At 44.7% G+C, this 21,136-nt stretch overlaps 1 protein-coding gene across 2 annotated transcripts in view; it reads left to right on the top strand.

The window, feature by feature from the left end:
• Positions 1-1,259: 1,259 nt before the first annotated feature.
• Positions 1,260-21,136, top strand: part of GMPPA (GDP-mannose pyrophosphorylase A) — a 30,010-nt gene continuing 10,133 nt past the window's right edge. The window contains exons 1-10 of one of the 2 annotated variants that reach the window (XM_088472331.1): positions 1,260-1,314; positions 7,241-7,291; positions 9,302-9,399; positions 9,497-9,600; positions 11,522-11,714; positions 12,624-12,683; positions 13,065-13,195; positions 15,519-15,650; positions 15,750-15,847; positions 20,471-20,517. In XM_088472331.1, coding sequence (XP_088328457.1) covers positions 7,252-7,291; positions 9,302-9,399; positions 9,497-9,600; positions 11,522-11,714; positions 12,624-12,683; positions 13,065-13,195; positions 15,519-15,650; positions 15,750-15,847; positions 20,471-20,517 — 903 coding nt within the window. In that variant the 5' untranslated portion in view covers positions 1,260-1,314; positions 7,241-7,251. Of the gene's footprint in view, positions 1,315-2,549; positions 2,726-7,240; positions 7,292-9,301; positions 9,400-9,496; positions 9,601-11,521; positions 11,715-12,623; positions 12,684-13,064; positions 13,196-15,518; positions 15,651-15,749; positions 15,848-20,470; positions 20,518-21,136 lie in introns of those variants that run through there. The other variant, XM_088472330.1, reaches the window with a different exon arrangement.

A 21,136-nucleotide genomic window follows, 5' to 3' on the forward strand; every position in this document is an offset into this window, starting at 1 on the left:
CGTGTTTCAAAGTGCACATCTACCAGTCTTTGGGAACACTTATGCTAAAACAGTCTGCTCTGCTCCTAGTAAGCATTGGTAAATAAACCAGAAAACGTGCAAGGTGAAAACATTGATAAAATCATCAAATTAAGGGCTGTACTCAATTAAGACGCGAAAAGCCGAAATCGGCGAAAAAGGTTTGCCTAGTGCCGCTTTTCGCCTGTTTGCGTCTTATCTCCAAATTCAATTCCAGGACGTTTTCGCCTAAGCGGAAACTCAATGCAAAATCTATATTTGGGTGCAAATGTGGGGAATTGATTCAGAACCCTTTGGACAGACCCCCCCCCCCCCCAAAAGCACGAATGAGCAAAAAAAAAAACATTTTTAGGGCAAAAATTTAAAAAGTGGGGGGACAAGGATTAAAACTAGCGAAATAGGTTTCTTGGGGGGCTGTATGGATGGGGCAGGTGTTTTTAGGATCACAGGTGCATGCAGCAGGTGGATTTTTCCAATTTTTTTAAAAGTGCACTTTAGAGACATAAAAATATGCTAGCGCCCATTTTCAAGTACCCCAAATTTGACTGGACTATTTATTTTCACCCAAAAAATACTGTTTTCTATCACTCTTCACCACTTTTACAAATACACTTCTAGAAAGCATTTAACACAACGTAAGGACACAAAGTACGGTAATTAGGGCTAATAGTACACATCTGCAATGATTGCAGTGTCAGAGCATCTAATTTTGGGGTAGGCCGATTCCCCCAATCTATTCAGTACTTTCCACCTGTTATGCATTTGCCTATTTGCGTTTTCACCTGTTCTGTAATGGAATGGGGCGAAACGTGCTGTCTCCCATGCCGCGAATTGTGTCGCAAACAGGCGAATGTGGTGGAAAGTACAATAGGCAAAAACTCTCCAACTTTTCTCGGCTAATTGAATACGGGCCTAAGCTGTAACCATTTTAGCACAAATTAACCGAACAGAATGAATAAAAAGGACTTTTATTTAACACCAACTAATTCAATATATATTGTGAAGTCCTGGAGCACGATGTACCAGATATAAGGGGTCTGTTTGGACTGGAGAGTCTGCCTGGCAGGCTAGCAGGGTGCACTGTCAAATAACTCAATTGACGGGAGACTGCAGACTCTTCTTTACTCACGTCACCGGCCAAACAATCCGGTTCACGGTCTCCATGGAAACTCGACACGTCATCAGTCTCCATCTGTCCAATCCGGAAGCGCTTCACCCAGGAACTACGTTTCCCGGCATCCTTCATAAGGCTGACGAGAAACAGCCACTGACACGGAAGTGTAAAGGGAGAAGCAGGTAAATAAATGGTCCAGATATATCTATTAGTATTGTAATTATTTGTGAATACGTCTCTGTGAGGCCATAGTAACAATGTAGCCCGTTGTGTCTGCGATTTATTATACTGACTATCAAGCTGAGGCATTCTGTGTCTCTTTAGCATTTGTGGAACTAGAAGTCCCAGCACTGACAGACATGTATGTGCCTGCTGCTGCCATATTATGCCTTTGTATACTACGTGGTATGATGTAATAGGTTATGTGCATTTTCGTTGTGATATTTCTGTAAATGGGTTAATGTGTTCTGTAAATTATATGTGGATGGAGATTGAATAAAATATCACCTTATGACATATGTATAAGTATATAAATCACACATGCAGGATTATCTGCTTTCACTCAGTTCCATTATGCTGTTGTTTTACATGGGCATTTAATGGGGCTCATTTAGAATTAAGAAAATTTGCACCTGGGCAAACCACAAAATGATGCAAAAGATAAATAGGCAATTTGTGGGGATACCTGACACTGTAGCAATAATGAATTGCATCATGAGTTTAGGGTCTGCCGCCACAAATCTTGTATAATTTTCATGCAGACATCACAATTAGTAATGACTAGGCCCCTTACAGTAAAGCTAGAACACACCCCACTCCCCAATATAAAACATTCTGCACATATCAAATTTGCCTCCCCTGCAAAGACAAACTATTTTGCACCTTCTAGCTGGATTACTCCTAACTTTAGATCAAGCTGTTATGTTTATCTGGAGATCTAGAGAGAGTGGACAAAAAATGGAAACCGTTGTGAAAGATATCATTACTAACATGGAGCTGGGTGACTATTTGCCTTTAATACAGTAACCTTGGAATAGACTCATAAGCCCTCAATAGTATCTAGTGGATAATTGTACTCTCTTTATAATAACATCTTGCTTGAGAGACCGTGGAGGAAGGAATATGCTTCTTGATCTACTCTCTAAAACTTCCCACAATGGTTTTATAATAAGTACGAGGATTGTGCTGGTAGGAGAAGATGCCCAAGACTTCTAGCTGTGTGTTTGAGGTTATTATTATCTTGAAACAATGCATCATTATTGGGAAACCATTCCTTCACCATGGGATGCACCTGTTTGCCTAAAATATCCACGTAGTTGCTGGTAGTAATTTGGCCTTGAGAGTAATTATAGGACCTAGCTATTGCTCCCCAAACCATCACATATCCACATTCATGTTTTATAGTTGGAACCAGACATTCAGGATTATTGGCTTCTTTGACCTTTCTATGCAAGTAAGCCTGGCATAATGTAGGGAGCTACATGAAGGGAGACTCATTGGAACAGGAATCTGTATAATTTACTGGCAGATGGGATGCCGGTGGTCAGAAGACTGACAGCGACATCCCGATGTTGCAAATCCCGTCAGGGGCCGGTAAGTAGCTTAACTCTCCCCCTGGTGGTACCTAACCCTCCCTGGGCGGTGCCTAACCCTCCCCGGACGGTGACTAATCCTAACCCACTCCGGCAGGTCCCTAGACTTAACTCCCCCCATCCCCGGCCTAACGCTAACCGTAACCCGCATACTTACCTTTGGGATGCCGACGTCGGTATCTTGATCCCTTCATGATGCTGGCGTTGGCATTCGGATGGACGTCGGTCCGGTGTTGGTATACTGACGTCCGTCATCCCGTCCGCCGGCACCCTGACTGGATTGGAACATGTTGCCTGTTTCCAAGCATCAATTATACAGGTTTTATAATGATGACACCAAGGGTCTGATTCAGCAGCGATCGCAACTGCGATTACGCATTAAATCTGCTGATTGTTGCGTTTTGTGCATGCGTATGCATCGCAGTGTGCATGCGCGAACACTCTACTGCGTTCGTGACTGTGCATACCCAACGCAGAGTGATTGACAGGAAGTACCATTTGGGGGTGGTGACGGGGGGTGGTCAACAAAACGCAGGCGTGCCAGTGCATTTGAACGCCGTTGCAGGTGCGTGCATATATTAGCCATTGCGATGCCATATGCAGCTTGGGCTTGCACTGTCGGCAATGAGGTTAGCAATTTCTGAGTAAGGTCATATTTTGTGCAAGTGTGCGTGACTCTGTGATTGTACTCAATGTTACCAATGGTTTCGCAGTCTTGCTAAATATTATGGATGTGTGTAAGGTAAGGTGGGCGTCCTTATGTTAGGCTATCTATGCAGGGCCGGCCCTACCATTACGCTGGATATGCGGCTGGGTAGAGGGCGCCGACATGCCGCTGCCTGGCGATTCAGACAGTGACAGTGTGAGTCACTCACTTGGCCCCCCGGCTGTCCCGGACACTGACTCCTCTACTCAGAGGAGGTTTGGCACTGTTCGGACCCCTGAGGCATTTACTGGGAGGCGGAGCCACCTGGAGGGAGCCACAGCCCGGCACCACACAAGCGGAACAGGCCGGGGGTTGATTACTCAGGGCCATCTGTTAGGCAGACAATGCTGCCGCTGGCCCTGACACGCTGCTGTCTGCCAATTGCCACGCTGTGTCAGTCCTTTAAGCCAAGGGGATGGTGCTAAGGAAGTGATGGCCGTGCCTGGAGGAAAACATCAGGATCACCGACCAGGGCAGGAACAGCACATGCAGGGTCACAGTACCACACCACTGGGCCCAACAACTGTCACCCAGGGCGTACAGAGCAGCAGTGCCCAGGAGGAGCCAGCCTGGATGCCAGGATCTCTCCCTGTGTGAGTACTTCACTGCCTACACGCACCTCTGTCCCTGCAGCCGGCATTGCTCTCCTGCCCTCCCATCCTGTATGCCTGTTCACTTCTTACCCTGCCACTAGCTTTTTACTAGTCAGTATCCTTATTCACCCACCCTACATTAATAGTCACCCATCTCTCACCCGCCCTGCATTAATACCCTCCCTTCTCTCACCCACCCTGCATTAGCACACACCCCCTCTCACCCACCCTGCCGGCGTGTTCGTAAGTGCCGAGCACGCCCCCAAGGTTGACTAAAAGGGGATGCGTCTTATAGACACGCCCCCTTTTCATTGGCCATGCCCCCTCTTTGGGCGCGCGCCTTTTGCGTGCGCACAAAGGTGGCCTCTCTAGCTCCGGCACCCTGCCTGCTGCCGGAGCTAGAGTGAACACTATATAGCACATAAATGTATTCTGTGTATATATGGGGACCCATACCTAAGATATTGCAATATGGTATGCAAATATTCCAAAACACGGAATATTCCAATATCCAAAATACCCCTGGTCCCAAGCATTTTGGATATGGGAGACTCAACCTGTGTATATATGTGTGTGTGTGTGTGTATATATGTATGTGTGTGTATATATATATATATACACACACACACACACACACACACACACACACACACACACACACACACACACACACACACACACTGTTGCGGATTGGCATTCTTGATAAAGTGTAACACTCTGGTGTGGGTGCCTTCCCAGGTGAATTTACAATGGTGCTTCCTTAGTGCAGCTGATTAGGCATTCCATCAGGGACAATAGGGCAGCACTCCCAAGTTTCAATCATAAATAAAGTGTATTGGGATTACATATCGCCTTGTCAACGTTTCAAAGCCACACGTGGCTTTTTCCTCAGGACATGTAGTAAACAAAACACATATGCATGTGTAAATATGTGTGTACACACATACCGTATATACACGAGTATAAGTCGACCCGAATATAAGCCGAGGTACCTACTTTTACCACAAAAAACTGGGAAAACTTATTGACTCGAGTATAAGCCTAGGGTGGGAAATGCAGCAGCTGGTTGTGCCCCCAGTAGTAATTCCCCCCTGGTAGTGCCCCCAGTTGTAAACCCCCCCCTGGTAGTGCCCCCAGTGGTAATCCCCCCCCTTTTAGTGCCCCCAGTGGTAATCCCCCCCCCCTGGTAGTTCCCCCAGTGGTAATCCCCCCTTTTAGTGCCACCTGTAGTAATCCCTCCTGGTAGTGCCCCCTGTAGTAATCGCCCCCTGGTAGTGCCCCCAGTAGTCTTTCTCCCCCCCCCCCCCCAGTAGCGAGAGATGTTATAAGAATAAAAAAAAAAAATCACTTACCTGAAACCCCCGCTCCTGGTCCCGCCGCTAGCAGCTCTTCCGGCCGCTTTGCATGGGAGAGATGTCAGTACTCATGACGTCTCTCCCATTACCCGCTGCGGGAGCCGGAAGATGGCGTCCGGTCAGCGCTACACTTCACTCGAGTGTAAGCCGAGGGGGTGCTTTTTCAGCACAAAAAATGTGCTGAAAAACTCGGCTTATACTCGAGTATATACGGTATATATATATTATGTGGTTGTGGTCCACCAAGGGGCACCAAAATATATATTTGCTTACCAAATAAATTAGTCTTGGGACGGCCCTGCGAGTATGGCATAGCGATCGCAGACATTAGCATATCTTGGCGGTGAGACTGCGTGCGTAATCGCTATTGCGATCGCTGTTGCGATCCGTACTGAATCAGGTCCCAAGTTATGGCCTTTTAGCATTGTTGTCAGTAATGAGAGGTTTGGCAGTGGCAGCTCTGCTGTAGATGTTGGATAAGTGATGTTCTCATCGGACTGTTTTTGTGGAAACAGGGTCTTCAAGATGAATATTTAGTTTTGCTGTCACATTAGCTGCATTAGTCCTATGAAGTTTAGACACAATTGTCCTCAGTGTGTAGTGTTTACTTAGTCCTGGCTTGCTGCAACTGTTGCTCTTAGCTGATAATGCCTTCTAATGCTCTTGTATGTCCTTATATCCCTGGAAACTGTTTCCCTGGATGCAACACATGTTCCAGCTAAGTGATCACTAACAATCTGCCAGGTCTCCCATTTTTACAGTGCGTCCAAACAAACTTTGTATTGCATTGACACCAGAACTGCGCAGCATAAAAATCTAAAAGAATAACAACAGTTCAGCGCACAAATATTCCCAACATAAACCGTTTTAATCCCTATATTGTCTAGTGTTTACATTTTTTGTTCACTTTTGTTCATTTAAAGTTGTACTTGCAAATGATATCCCCCACTACTAGTGGAAGGGGTTGGGTGTGGGATCCTGGCTGTTGGTATGCCCTAACCCCCCCCCCCCCCCCCCGGCCGCAGCCTACCCTTAACCCTAATACTTACCATCAGGATGCTGGTGGTAGGGATTGTGGAGCAGGGATTCCGACTGCTGTCAGGATTCAAGTGCCGGTATTCTGAGTGCCGGCATCCCTACTGCCGGGATGGTGACTACATCCCGAATAAAGTTGTGTAGACATTAGGATTTATACAGGTTGAGTCTCCCATATCCAAATATTCCGAAATACGGAATATTCCGAAATACGGAATATTTTCTGCATGACTGAGATGGTGAAAACTTTGATTTTTGATGGTTCAATGCACACAAACTTTGTTTAAGGCACAGAATTATTAAAAATACAGTATAAAATGACCTATAGGCTGTGTGCATAAGGTGTATATGACACATAAATGAATTTCATGTATTTACACAAACTTTGTTTGAGCCACAAAATTATTGAAAATATTGTATAAAATTACCTTCAGGCTGTGTGTATAATGTGGATATAAATCATAAATGCATTCTGTGTTTAGATTTGGGCCATATACCTAAGACATTTCAATATGGTATGCAATTATTCCAAAATACGGAATATTCCGATATCCAAAATACCTCTGGTCCCAAGCATTTTGGATATGGGAGACTCAACCTGTAGTAGGGTGTGCCCCTCTCTATATAGATAAACTGATGAGCTGTTAAGTATATTTTAACAGTTCTTATACGACAGTTTGAGCAGCAGAGATCCTTTCCATGTCCCATCTGTGCAAGCAGTGGGATATGTCATAAGGACTTTTCCAATACAGCAAATGTGAAATGTGAGGTGTTTGCCAATTCCTGGTGCTGAATGCTGTGTTTTGTTTCTTTTATTTCTTTCTTAGACTCTGTGAAAATGTTAAAAGCAGTCATTTTAATTGGGGGCCTTCAAAAAGGTGAGTATTTCACTGTTTACCCATAATAAACTCATCACTATTCTGTTTATTAATATAATCTCTAGTTAATGGCAATGCCACTGTTGTTCTATTTTTACCGGTTTCCATCCCCCATCAGTATAAAGCACTGGGCTCTGCCACAAAGCCCATAAACAGCAGTGGGAATTGTGGGCCTGATTCAGTGATGAATGCTAAAGCACTGTCTTGTACACAGCGGCTGTGCTAAAATATGCTGCAGGAGGCGGCTCAGGTAAAAAGATGCCCACTGCCAGATTCTGTGTCTCCTGGTGCGTCTGGAGAGGCAGTCATCGGATCAATGAAATGACCATCAGGCGTCTGAGTAACCTTCAGGTTACTCAGGATGTCCGGCAAAATCATGCAGCTGGAGCCAGAGAAGCTGCATCCAAGGACACACCCGCTGGCTCCGGAACGTCCAGAAAATGGGTCTGTCAAGCCCCTGTTTTCTGGAACGCTGCCCCTAAATGCCAGCAGTATGTCAATCATGCTGCAGTTTTTGGGGCATTGCATCTTTTCTTCGGGCTCAGCAGCGGATCACAGAAGCCAGCATTGGGCGTCTTTTTACTTAGGACGCCTCCTGCAGTTTTTGCATAATTTCACATATCCGTTGCGTACAAAGATACAGTGGTAGCATAGATCTCTGAATCAGGCCCTTAATCAGCTTTGTTCCTCCATGTTTTTGTGCTGTTCATCCGGTCCCCAGCAGCCTGCTCTCACCTGTAGTTAAGCTACACAGCGACCTCTTCAGTTGAATAACACTTGGCAGAATGGCCAACATGAATGTGGGGCTAAATGTAATAGTCTGCGATTCCGGCAAGATAGTCATTAGCATTAATGCGGCAATTAGTTTAAGGGCAAAACCAAATCTATTTAGCTCTTCCTGTCTTTTATCTAATACACAGAGGGCAATGAGAAAAAGCCTGATTCTGCCTTATACTGTTGTGTAATAAAGGTTGATAGCTTTGTTCATTTGTTGTGTAAGCCATATAGTGTAAAGGGCATAGAGGCTAGACCCTGGCTGTTCTATATATTGTAACTGGGTGGAGGGCTGTTGGGACCCAACTTTAGTATCTCCAAATTTGAGTGTTTAACCCAGCCTTATATTCTATATCACTCTTCTTTAACTGAGCACATTTTAGGCTAGATCTATGCCATGGGTTTCATAAGTACTATTGAACTGCATGACCTGATGACTGTTACTAAGCTCCGGGTGTGTTTGGCCATTTTTTACATCTTGGAAAGGCAAACTCGGGTGAGAAATCATGAAACTCTCTGCAAACCACAAGTGAAAACACAAATAGAAATAAATACACCATCGGCCAAACTGGCAGGTACTTTTCATAGCCAGGAATACAACTCGGGAATTTACCATGAATCGTCATTATAATCATGGGTGTAATTTTAGCAAACTCGGTCCTAAATAGAAGTTTCAATTAGACTACCTTCTGAGCTGTGTGTTTGGCAGAAACATACACAGATCAGGGTGATCTGTGTATGTTTCTGCCGTTAAATAAAAAAATATATAAAAAACCCGACGTGGGGTCCCCCCCCAAAGCATAACCAGCCCTAGGCTCCCGAGCCAGTCCTGTTTCTAAAAATACGGGGGACAAAACATGTAGTTCCCCCATATTTTAGGAACCAGCACTGGGCTCTGTGAACCAGTCCTGGTTTTACAAATACTGGGAAAAAATGGCGTGGGGGTCCCCTTATTTTTAGCACCAGCACCAGACGCAAACTACCAGATTGCAAAGGTTCTTGATGGTCTATATGATCCAGTCACACAGCAGTGTTGGCCTGGGGTTAGTGGGATGTGTGAGTGTAGAAACAGAACATATGTAAAGTTATTTTTGGACTGTGCAGAGGGGATGTAATTGGGTAGGATAGCTTATTGTTAATAAGCTCTCTGAAATAGTAATTTTTTCCTGGAAAAACAAATTTACTGGTTTAACACTCTGTGTTGTTAGGGATCACAATGCTTCTCTCTTTACTTAGGTACCAGATTTCGCCCTTTATCATTTGAGGTTCCCAAACCCCTTTTCCCTGTAGCTGGAGTTCCTATGTTACAGCATCACATTGAAGCATGCAGTAAGGTAAATAAACGTTTACAGGAACAGCCAAAATCTGCCAGTAATAATTAAATAAAAACCCATGTGTATCTACAATGTTAATTATCCCTCTTACCCATAGCTTCCCAATCTGAAGGAGATCCTGGTGATCGGTTTTTATCAGCCTAACGAAGCTCTGAGCCGCTTCCTTCTCACGGCACAGCAGGAGTTTAAGGTGGCAATCAGGTACAAGCTCTTCAGATCTTTCTATTGATTTATAGTTTATGGTCTTAACAAGCATACCGGAATAAGGAGCAATAAGTACTGTAGCCTGCTCACTTCTGACAAATCACTAGCAATTTGTTTTTCTTTTTTATTTTACAAAGAGGGATGGAATGCATTTCACTATGTACCAATGGGGTTAATAGTTTCTATCCATATCCTCATTTATGAAGTTACTAGGTGCTGTATGATTTGTTTCCCCTTAATTACTGGTGACCGCAGCCAGTGTGACATATGAAATATTCTGGTTAATATGAGGATATTTAATTGAAAAAACATTGGCTTTTTAGTGGTGATTCTTATGTACCCCATTATACCTTTAGTAGAGCAAAAACTAATGATCATATATTATCCACAGAAGTACCCACACTAATGTTCCCTCACACCTACTCTATTCCTATCTGTACTATCCACTCTAATACCCGCATGCTCCTACCCTACACCTATCTGTACTACCCATGCTCTTGTTCCCTCACACCTACCCTAATCCTATCTGTACTACCCACACTAATGCCCCAATCCTATCTGTACTACCCTAATCCTATCTGTACTACCCTCACTAATACACCTTCACACCTACCATACTCCTATCTGTACTACCCACTAATGCCCCTATGCTCCTACACTACTCCTATCTGTACTACCCACACTAATGCCCCACGCTTCTACTCTAATCCTATCTGCACTACCCACGATCTTATTCCCTCACACCTACCCTACTCCTATCTGTACTACCCACTAATGCCCCTATGCTCCTACACTACTCCTATCTGTACTACCCACACTAATGCCCCACACTTCTACTCTAATCCTATCTGCACTACCCATGATTTTATTCCCTCACACCTACCCTACTCCTATCTGTACTACCCACTAATGCCACTATGCTCCTACACTACTCCTATCTGTACTACCCAAACTAATACACCCTCACACCTACCCATCTCCTATCTGTACTACCCTCACTAATGCCCCACGCTCGTATCCTACTCCTATCTATACTACCCACTAATGCTCCTACACTACTCCTATCTGTACTACCCAAACTAATGCCCCACCCTCCTACCCTATTCTCACCTTTACTACTCACACTAATAAACCCTCACCCCTACCCTACTCCCCGCGTACTACCCACACTTATACTCTCACACTACCCTACTCCCACCAATATTACCCACATTAATGTGCCCTCATACTTACCTTACTCCCACTTATAGTACTCACACTAATATACATCACCCCACTTCCACAAAACTACCCACACTTATGTATCCTGATCCTACTCACTCAAATGCACCCCTCAAATAATTACTGTGCTTTTGCAGCTAATCCTGTTGGATAAATGCCACATTTCCACAACTGAATGAAGGATATAGCATGAGCCTCATCTGTCTTTGTTACTTAACAGTAAAATAGCGTATTCTCAGTTGGCCGGGTACACTTCAGAACGACCTGTATCCCAGCTGACCAGATGCTCTATGGAGGGCTACAGTATACAGGGCGGCCGTACACACTGCATGATCCAATGTATGACCATGCAATAAACCTTCTATCCTGCATGCCGTCGTCCGCCTGCAGCACATCAGATGGAATGATGTCACTGGCGACGCACGTGAACATGTGATTGAGGGTACACACTGAGCGATATGGCCTTATACTGTTCCGATCCGTGTTTGAACAATACAGTATCCAATATATCACATGATGGTTACCCCGTCTAAGTGAAGGATTCTCTAATGCAGGACACTTTTGTAGTAGCTAGAACCGGGACCATAGTATTGGTCAAGCTAATGATATATTTATTGTGTCTTCTTAAATCTGATACACCAGAACATCAGTCTGTCTCTTTAATAACTCAGCGTGGTGACTTCTATTTTCCCAACAGATATCTACAGGAATATTCAGCTCTGGGCACCGGAGGAGGCATTTACCACTTCCGGGACCAGATTCTCTCAGGGGGGCCACAGGCTTTTTTTGTGATGAATGCAGATGTGTGTTGTGAGTTTCCTCTTCTGCAGATGTTGGAGTTTCAGAAACAACATGAAGAGACACACAGTTATATTATGTTGGGGACCACGGTAAGGTGAATCTACATCACTAGTGATTGTGAATAGATTGTTCAGATGTAGTTGTTGGTTATATATAATATCTATCTATCCTATCTATCCTATCTATCCTATCTATCCATCTATCTATCTATCACATTCTGCAAAGTAAAATTCAAATGATCCAGTGTCACCTAGTAGCCAAATTGTCATGGAAAATGTAAATAGCCTTTATTTGGAATGGGTATGAAATACCGCCGGCCGCATTCCCGTCAGCGGCAGCCCGACAGGAGCAGAGTGCGACGCAGCAGAAGCCCGACAGCACTGGAAATCCCGATCGTGGATAGGTAAGTATCCACTAACCTAACCCTCCTTAGGGGTGCCTAACCCTAACTTCCCCCCCAAGTGCCTAACCCTAACCACCCCCTTCCCCGCTACCTAAACCGAAGTCCCCCGGGGGGGTGCCTAACCCTAAGTCCCCCCCGGGGGTGCCTAACCCTAACCCTCCCTCTAGCCTAACCCTCCCGGGGGGGTGCCTAACCCTAAGTCCCCCCCGGGAGCCCTAAACCTAACCCTCCCCCACCGAGGCTGTCCGCTCGCGGCGCCCGGCATCACTACGATCGTGATGCCAGGCGCCGGTCCCCCGGCGTCGGGGAAATGCGGGCGTCTACATCTAGACGCCCGGCATTTCACCCTTGCCGGGATAAGACAGTCGGGAAGCCGGCTGCCGGTATATAGGCAGTCGGCTTCCCGATTGCTTCCCCTTTATTTGGTAGTTATTCATCATTAATTTTATTTCAAAATACTGTTAGTCATTTGTGCGCCTTGTCCATAGACGTATATTTAAGTGTAATGTTTGCATCACACATATTATACTGAACTGTATTTTGCTGTTGAAATAGTAGTCTCAGAGTCTGCCAATGAAATCTTCTCTTCTTGCAGGCCAATAGGACCCAGTCTCTGAATTACGGCTGTATCGTGGCTAATGCTGTCTCTCAGGAGGTAAGTGTTTAGTCTGATATGGGGTAAATAGTTAGTGTTAGTGTATTGCTATGGTAGTGAAAAGTAGGACAGCTGCTGGTCACTTTCCTGGGACAGATCTGTTCCCAAGATTTAAGTTTGTTTTGCCGTTGGTAGGAAGCAAATTTCACGTTATTAATAATTATTAATAAATAATAGTAATAATTATTAATAAAATTATAATTTCAGAGTGTTCCATGCTGCACAATAGTCAATGTTACACTTGAAGATTGAGATAACCTCATACAAGCAACTTGATAGATCAGTTTCGGTGTTAGTCATGTTGGAGCCAATGCTGGCCTGTGTTACATTTGTGTGTGTTGTCTGGTTTAGTCATTAGAGTTCTGTTTGCTTCCGCTGCAGGTTTTGCATTATGTGGAGAAGCCCAGTACATTTGTCAGTGACATCATCAACTGCGGGATCTACCTGTTCTCACCATCACTATTCCAGCACATCGCAGATGTCTTCAAACGCAATCAGCAGGATCTGCAGCTGTGAGTCCTCTGCTCTTGTCTGACCTCCCCTAGTAAATCCTCTGTATCTATTCTCCCATGTTCTCCATTCCATCCATCACTTCCTTATTTACATTCATTTATTTCTCTTTTTCTTCTCCACCTCTATGACCTTTGTACTTCCTGCATGCTGCACCAGTTGTTCCTGTGTCAGGTGAGTGCCGTGTGTGGCACAGGCACATGGCATGAGCATCGGAGAGACTGTTAGGAGGGCAATATAGGCCTACCCAATGTTTGGCTTTCAAACACACAAGCACTGATCTTTTCTCCATTCACGCTCACCTCATCTTCTCTGTCTTTTCTATTCCTTTTGTGATATCCAAATCTTACTAGAAATGGTGGTGTCAGACCTTCATAGCGCTCATTTATCTGTGCTTACAAACCCTCCCATGGCAGTGCTTACACTACAACAGTGCCTGCATAACTAATTCATTCCCGTGTAATAGGGTAAATGTTCCCCTTCTACGTCAGTGTGTCAGAATGGGAGCGCTCTATGAAAGTGTCCATCTGCCATCAACCCAAATGTTTCCACAGTATTTCACAAGTTCTATGCCTCCATTCTGTGTGGCTAGATGCAGGCCATGCAGCCGTTCGGCAAGGCATGTGAGGCCGTTCCTTAACTTAGACTATTCTTCTGTACAGCAGCTATGTGTATATGCCAGTCTTGGGTGTGTGTAACTATTTGGCTGCCTGAGACACCCATAAACATTTGTGTTACTATATAAGGCAAATATTGTCACTTTTCTCACCATAGTAGGATCCACTGATTTGATATATAGAAGCAATAAAATGTGTATTTTCTAAATTCGGATGAAAGGTCGACCATAAATAGTTCGACAATTGGTTTACAGGTTGACAGGTTCAAATGATCGACACAACATTTTTAAGATTAGGCACTTGGGGAGTGTTAGGGTTGGGCTGCCGGAGCGGACAGTTAGGGTTAGGCACTAGGGGGAGAGAGGTTTAGGCACTAGGGGGGCAGTTAGGGTTAGGCACTAGGGGGAGAGTTAGGGTTAGGCACTAGGGGGGAGAGTTAGGGTTAGGCACTAGGGGGGAGAGTTAGGTTTAGACACTGGGAGAGTTAGGGATAGGCACTAGGGGGAGAGTTAGGGTTAGGCACTAGGGGGAGAGTTAGGGTTAGGCACTAGGGGGAGAGTTAGGGTTAGGCACTAGGGGGAGAGTTAGGGTTAGGCACTAGGGGGAGAGTTAGGGTTAGGCACTAGGGGGAGAGTTAGGGTTAGGCACTAGGGGGAGAGTTAGGGTTAGGCACTATGGGGACAGTTAGGGTTAGGCACTAGGGGGACAGTTAGGGTTAGGCACTAGGGGGACAGTTAGGGTTAGGCACTAAGGGAAGAGTTAGGGTTAGGTACAGGGGGAGAGTTAGGGTTAGGCACTAGGGGGAGGGCTAGGTTTAGTCACAGGGAGAGTTAGGGTTAGGCACTAGGGGGACAGTTAGGGTTAGGCTTCGACACTGGGAGAATTAGGGTTAGGCAATAGGGGGAGGGTAGGGTTAGGAGCAAGGGGAGAGTTAGGGTTAGGCACTAGGGTTATGGTTTGGCACTAGGGGGAGAGTTAGGGTTAGGCACTAGGGTTAGGATTAGGCACTAGGGGGACTGTTAGGGTTAGGCACTAGGAGGAGAGTTAGGGTTAGGCACTAGGGTTAGGATTAGGCACTAGGGGGACTGATAGGGTTAAGGGGAGGGATAGGACTGCAAAAAAAGAAAAAGTGTTGACCATTTCAACCTGTCAGTCGACCAACTGGTGTTGACTTTCTTACTGTCGATCCTTTGTACCACACCCTTCCATCCTTACAGTAGTCCTGCTGTAGTATCAACCAATTAGAATATATGAAATACACATATTGCTTGCATCTTTGCTTATTGCACTGCAGCTAAGCATTTATCATTTAAGCAAGGCTCATAGTAAAGAGGATAGACATGAGCATGGTGTTTCTTTATTTGAGGTATAGATGCCCGGTGCTCCATTCCTTGAGATAATCTTCTATATCTATCATGTCTGATCTGCTGTCTTACTGCCTAGATCAGGGGTTCCCAACCACGGTCCTCAAGGCACACTAACAGTACAGGTTTTGGGGATAGCCATACTTGAGCACAAGTGACTTAATTAGTGCCTCAGTTATTTTGATTTAACCATCTGTGCACAATCATGGTTATAACTAAAACCAGGACTGTTAGTGTGCCTTGAGGACTGAGGTTGGAATCACTGGCCTAGAGCACTTCTGTTTTAGGTGGGTTAAGACAACCTCGTATACTTAGTGGTGACTTTATGCTTCTTGCTCTCGCAGTGAAGAGAACTCCAACTGGCAAAGGGCTGAGGTTATTCGGCTTGAGCAGGATGTATTCACTGCCCTGGCTGGACAAGGCCAGCTGTATGTCTATAAAATGGATGGGTTTTGGAGCCAGATAAAGTCTGCAGGGTGAGTAGGTAAAATATATTAGAAATTCTGTAATAAATAAGACCCTATATAAATGTGATAACGAAAGTCACACTAGTGCATTCTGTTGTCTTAATTTAGTTCCGCCATTTACGCCAGCCGCCTGTACCTGAACCAGTATCGCACAACACATCCTGAGCGACTCGCTCTCAACAGGGAAGGTGGACCGACTATCTTGGGTAAGGAATTTCATCGTATTAGTGCTGGTTCTTAGCAATGCTAAAGAAACGCTGTTTGCATAAGGTTATCATAGTCAAGGGATAATTTTTCGTCGGCTGGTGTTTAGTGAATAAGGGTTTTATTTATTAAAAAAGAGAAAAAGCTGCTTTAAATCCAGTAGCTAAACCACTTTTTATGGCAATACACGCCATACAGTATATTACCTTTTAAATAAATTGCCTCTTTAAATCCAGCAGATAAAACGCCCATTGATAAACCCCCCCATCTCCATAGACAGTAGCACTGCACAATCTGTTTCACTGGTGACAGAAAATCAGCATAAATCTATATCTGTATTATTGTTTGCAGTAACCACGGTATATAAGGTGTAACGCAGGCTTGTACAAGCAGCGGCTCTCTGACTCTTGTGACTAACAAGTCACAGCATGCCTTGCCATAAAGAGCTGGAACTGTAGTTCTAGAGCAGCTGAAGAACCTGCTTACCTATACCTTTGCTGTATATCATATCAGTCAGATATTTGCTTGTATTAATCTAACTTACATGTGACTAATGAAGGCTGATATCTGATTGGTTGTTTTGTGTTAAGCCGGGTACACACTTAACGATATGTTCCATGAGCGATATCGTTAGTGTTTTCCCTTAACTCCCGGCCCAACGACATTGTGCGTACACACTGAACGATATCGTTACCAATATCGTTCAGTGACGTCACCCTCCCTCATCCCTGAACATGCACTTCCTGACGATATCGTCAGGTTGACCTGCAAGTTCAGATGATGAAAGACATTGTTAACGATTTGCAGCAGCGCGCATAGTTAACGATGTCTTCCATACACATTGGACGATATGAACGATATCGATATACAAAACTGCATATAATGCTGAAATATAGATGTGTCCTCATACACCTAACCTCAGTACTCCATGTGTCGCGAGACACCTGGTGTGAGTGACCCGCCATGTCCCGTGCGATTCTGCTTGCATTTAGCATCGTTTTTTGCGTATTTTATGGCCAAAAATGCGTCTTAGTCGCAATGTGATGCAACTAGGACACACCAGGAGACATTACTAAATCCATATAGACATAAATATTTACGTCCCTAACTCTGTGGAGTTTGTATATTCTCCCTGTGCTTGCTCTGGTTTCCTCCCACACTCCAAAAATATACTGGTAGGTTAAATGACTCCCAACTAAAATTAACCCTAGTGTGTATGTGTGTATACATCTGGTAAGGAATATAGGGCCTATACAATAGTGCATGCAATTGCATTGCTGATCGCAGATTCCCAATTACCGGGAATCTGCGCGTGCGAATGGGCCATTCTGCGAGTGTGCAGAATGAGTCCGGCGTAGTCGCCTGCAGACCCTTCACTTATTATTATTATTATTATTATTATTATTATTATTACCAGTTACTTATATAGCGCACACATATTCCGCAGCGCTTTACAGAGAATATTTGGCCATTCACATCAGTCCCTGCCCCAGTGGAGCTTACAGTCTATATTCCCTACCACATGCTCACACACATACACACTAGGGTTAATTTTTGTTGGGGGCCAATTAACCTACCAGTATATTTTTGGAGTGTAGGAGGAAACCCGGAGTACCCGGAGGAAACCCACACAAGCACAGGGAGAATATACAAACTCCACACAGTTAGGGTCGTAGTGCTTCTGCCTAATTGACAAACCGAGGCATTTAAGGGGCGGTGCGGGGGCAGAGTTGGCCGGCGTTCCCGGAAACGGGGGGTGTCTGGGTGTGGCAAGCCCAGGATCTGCATCAATCGATGCAGTGTCCTGGGCTCGCAAGTCGGCCAGCCTGAGTAATCTGAGGCTTACTCAGCTGCCCGTAACCGTCCACATTTGGCGACCCTCGACCACCAATGGTCGTGATGGGGATCCCAGCCTGCGACCTCCGTTGCAGTGCTGGGATCGCAAATGCAGCAAGGGGGTGTCATACACCTCTTGCTGCATTTGCATATCAGCTTTGCATTTGCGATCCTTGCTGGATCAGGCCCATAGATTGTAAGCTTCGCTGGGGCAGGGACTGATGTGAATGGCCAGATATTCTCTGTAAATAACTGGTAATAAATAAATAATATATAAGTATATATAAATAACATTGTAATTAAATGAAGACGAAATCTTAGGGTCAGATTAATTTACCCGCGGGCTGTGTTGCGCTGTCTCCTCTTCCTGTAAAGTGCCTGGAACTATTCAGTTAGAGACCCACGAGCAGCCCCATAGGCAGCAGTTCCGGATTATTTCTGCTTGCACCTCTGTGGTTCTCTAATTGGGTCTCTGGGCACATTACCCAGGAGAAGAGACTGTGCAGTACAACCCGTGCGTAAATTAATCTGTCCCTTCGTTTATATTCTACAAATCCCAACTAAAACACAGTTTTATCAGTAAATGGCCAAATGGTTTGCAATTTTCCCACCATGAGTGACCGTTACAAATGTATGAGAAAAATAGAAGCAGTAGTGACAATGGGGGCCATTACATTTTTCTAAATCTAAACAGCTTCTCCTGTCCACACTTATTACGTCTGCCTTTGTTTAAGCTTATTTAAGTTGCTTTATTTTATAGAGCAATGTCAGGCAGACTTTTTAGGACACCACAAGAAGGAAAACGTGGCATTTGGAAGGCAATGATGTGCTCAGTCAGTGTAATAAAACTGGAAGTCTTATCCACTATCACATCATAGTCATTGTAAATGCATCATTTTGACAGCTGAATCCTTTTAGCGTGACAGGAAACAGCAGTTCCTATTCACAGTCATATTACATTGACTTAGTGTATCACTGCTCTAGAAGTCAGCTATTCCCAATCAGAAAAGTACTGCATTCTAGAATACACATCTGACATTGGGCCTGATTCAGAGAAGCTCGTAAGCGGCTGCTCGTTCGCTCCGAGCGATTTTCGCACAACTGCGCATGCGTATGGGTCGTAATACGCATGCGCCAACCAGTCAGTGTGATCGGAAATCGAGCACTCGCAAAATAGCGAGGCCTGCTAATTTGAGTGACAGGATGAGGCGTTTGTGGGTGGTAACAGGGGAAGGTGCTTGAAAACGGGGAGTGGAGATCCGAACGCAAGCGTACCAAACGGTCAAAATGGGCGTTTTAAGGGTGTGCATAATTAACAAATCCGCGTCATCGACCACATCACTTGGTTGTTTCTTAGCCTGAACTGTTCGCATGATTGCGGTAGGATAAACCTACCACAAGCACTGCAAGCAGTTCAGATGCCTTTCGATGTACTCGATTAATCAAATAAATAGCGGAGATGACGTAGGATGCGAGCGGCCAGGGGATGTCTTTACAAAATAGCGAGCGCATGTTTCGTTCGCTCGCTCAGACATAGAGGCATCAACAGATCGCAAAGAGCGAGCGCTCAATTTAAATAGCCGGCCCCTTTTTCTGACCGAGCGAGCGCAAATAGCGTCCGGCTCTGAATCGGGCCCTCTGTCCTTAATGTTTAATGGGAGCCTTAGATTTGCTTTCCATTTATAGGAGAGTTAAGCCTGCCTTTTTAGATTATCATTGTTTTTATTTTTATATATATATATATGTCTATACTAGTTGTTGCCCGTGGCTTCGCCCACAATGAAATCGCTGCTGACCATGTTTTTTTTGTTATTTGAGGTGTTCTAGTTATATTGCTTTGCATAGGGACCCTGTGAGTGGCGCACTTGACCAGCAGCGCTATACAGACTAGTGGCAGCAGCACCTTCACCCACTACTCACACCAATGTCACTGTATGCCCTGTGCACAGACTGCTATGTAGCCTATCCTATTCGAGTGAACGCGGGCCCAAAGCACCTCTCCCCCCCCACCCCTTATTGGCCACATGAATGGTGCCACACATATCTCTTGCATTGATGATGTCTCTTTTTTTTTTTCTTTTAGTTGTTATTGCTCAGCTTTAACTTGACGGATGGAGATGAAACACAGTGCAGGAAATTTCTAGGAGTTTCCACTACAAAATGATGCACTTTTAATGAAAATCAGTTCAATAGTTTTTGCGCCAACTCGGAACAGGCAGACAGACAGACAACGTTCTTATAATATTAGTTTAGATTAATAATATAACATAGATTTCACTACTGTCAAACAAGGACACATTTTCATTTCTCCAACCTGTTTTTAGCGTCTAACACTATGAAGGATTTCTCCGTACATTACTATCGCTGTTTTAAATTATGTAATTATATGAAAGCCTTTTTAAAAATAGATCAGGTTATGTCCAAAGTTTTAAATCAACTCGTATTTTATGTTTGTTTATCAACAATAAATGACAAGTCGCCAAGGCATTAACTATCACGTGTATTGTCTGAGATAGTAGTCTCATCCCTTACACACACTAAGAAACATTTACATTGTAAACTACGAATCTTGTTACTGGTGATGTTGCTGGGCTCTCAGAGGACCCTGGGCCACAGGGTGATTATTGTTCAGTTTGTTTGTGTGTCATGGTTATGTTGTATTTTTCTTGTCGTTGCTACAATACCAATAAAAAACATAATGTAAAGTATCAGCAGTAGGAGTACCTTCACCTTTCTCTGGGGAACAGTGTTATTCATATATCATATATACTTGTACTTTCTCTCCTCAGGGAATGTGTACATTCATCCAACAGCAAAAGTGGATCCATCTGCTGTGGTGAGTGTGTCTATATTTCTCTACTGACGTTAATAAGATTAGAATTTCCCAGCAGCAATAATGACTATACTGGGTACTGCCAGAGGGTATGTTCATGGACTGAAGCTGCAGCCTGCATGGAACATAGAAACTTTTTGAATGGAGGCATGATATCACTGTGAGAGTTTCTGGGGCCTGGGAATAGAACACCAGGGAATTGAGAGCCCCCATTATTAAGATACAGGGTGGGGATGTACATCCTCATTTTCTACATCGGGGTCCATAGGGTATTCACAGGATACCTTGGGGTATAGGTGATGACGTCAGGCATCGGGCACCATAGAGTTAAGTTTTCAGCCTCCCAGGATGCACCAGGGTCCCCCTCCTATACCCCGCCCCCAAGCCAAGGCATCTCAGTTACTTTGGTGCCCGGCTCTGAGTTGGAGCACATGTTTAGAGGGGGGCTAAGAATAGCCCCTGAAGTTTCTTCAAAGCAGCTGTGGCTGCACATCTGGGAGTACAGCATGGACAGTCATGCCGTCTCCCCTACACCCCGCTGGCACCAGAACGCCGGTACTGATCCGGGGATGCTGGTAAGTATCTGGGGTCACGGCTAGCGGTGACCCCAGATGCTTTGGGC

This window comes from Taudactylus pleione, unplaced genomic scaffold (assembly GCF_031769625.1).
Source record: "Taudactylus pleione unplaced genomic scaffold, aTauple2 ptg000122l, whole genome shotgun sequence".
In the NCBI taxonomy this organism is placed as follows: Eukaryota; Metazoa; Chordata; class Amphibia; order Anura; family Myobatrachidae; genus Taudactylus; species Taudactylus pleione.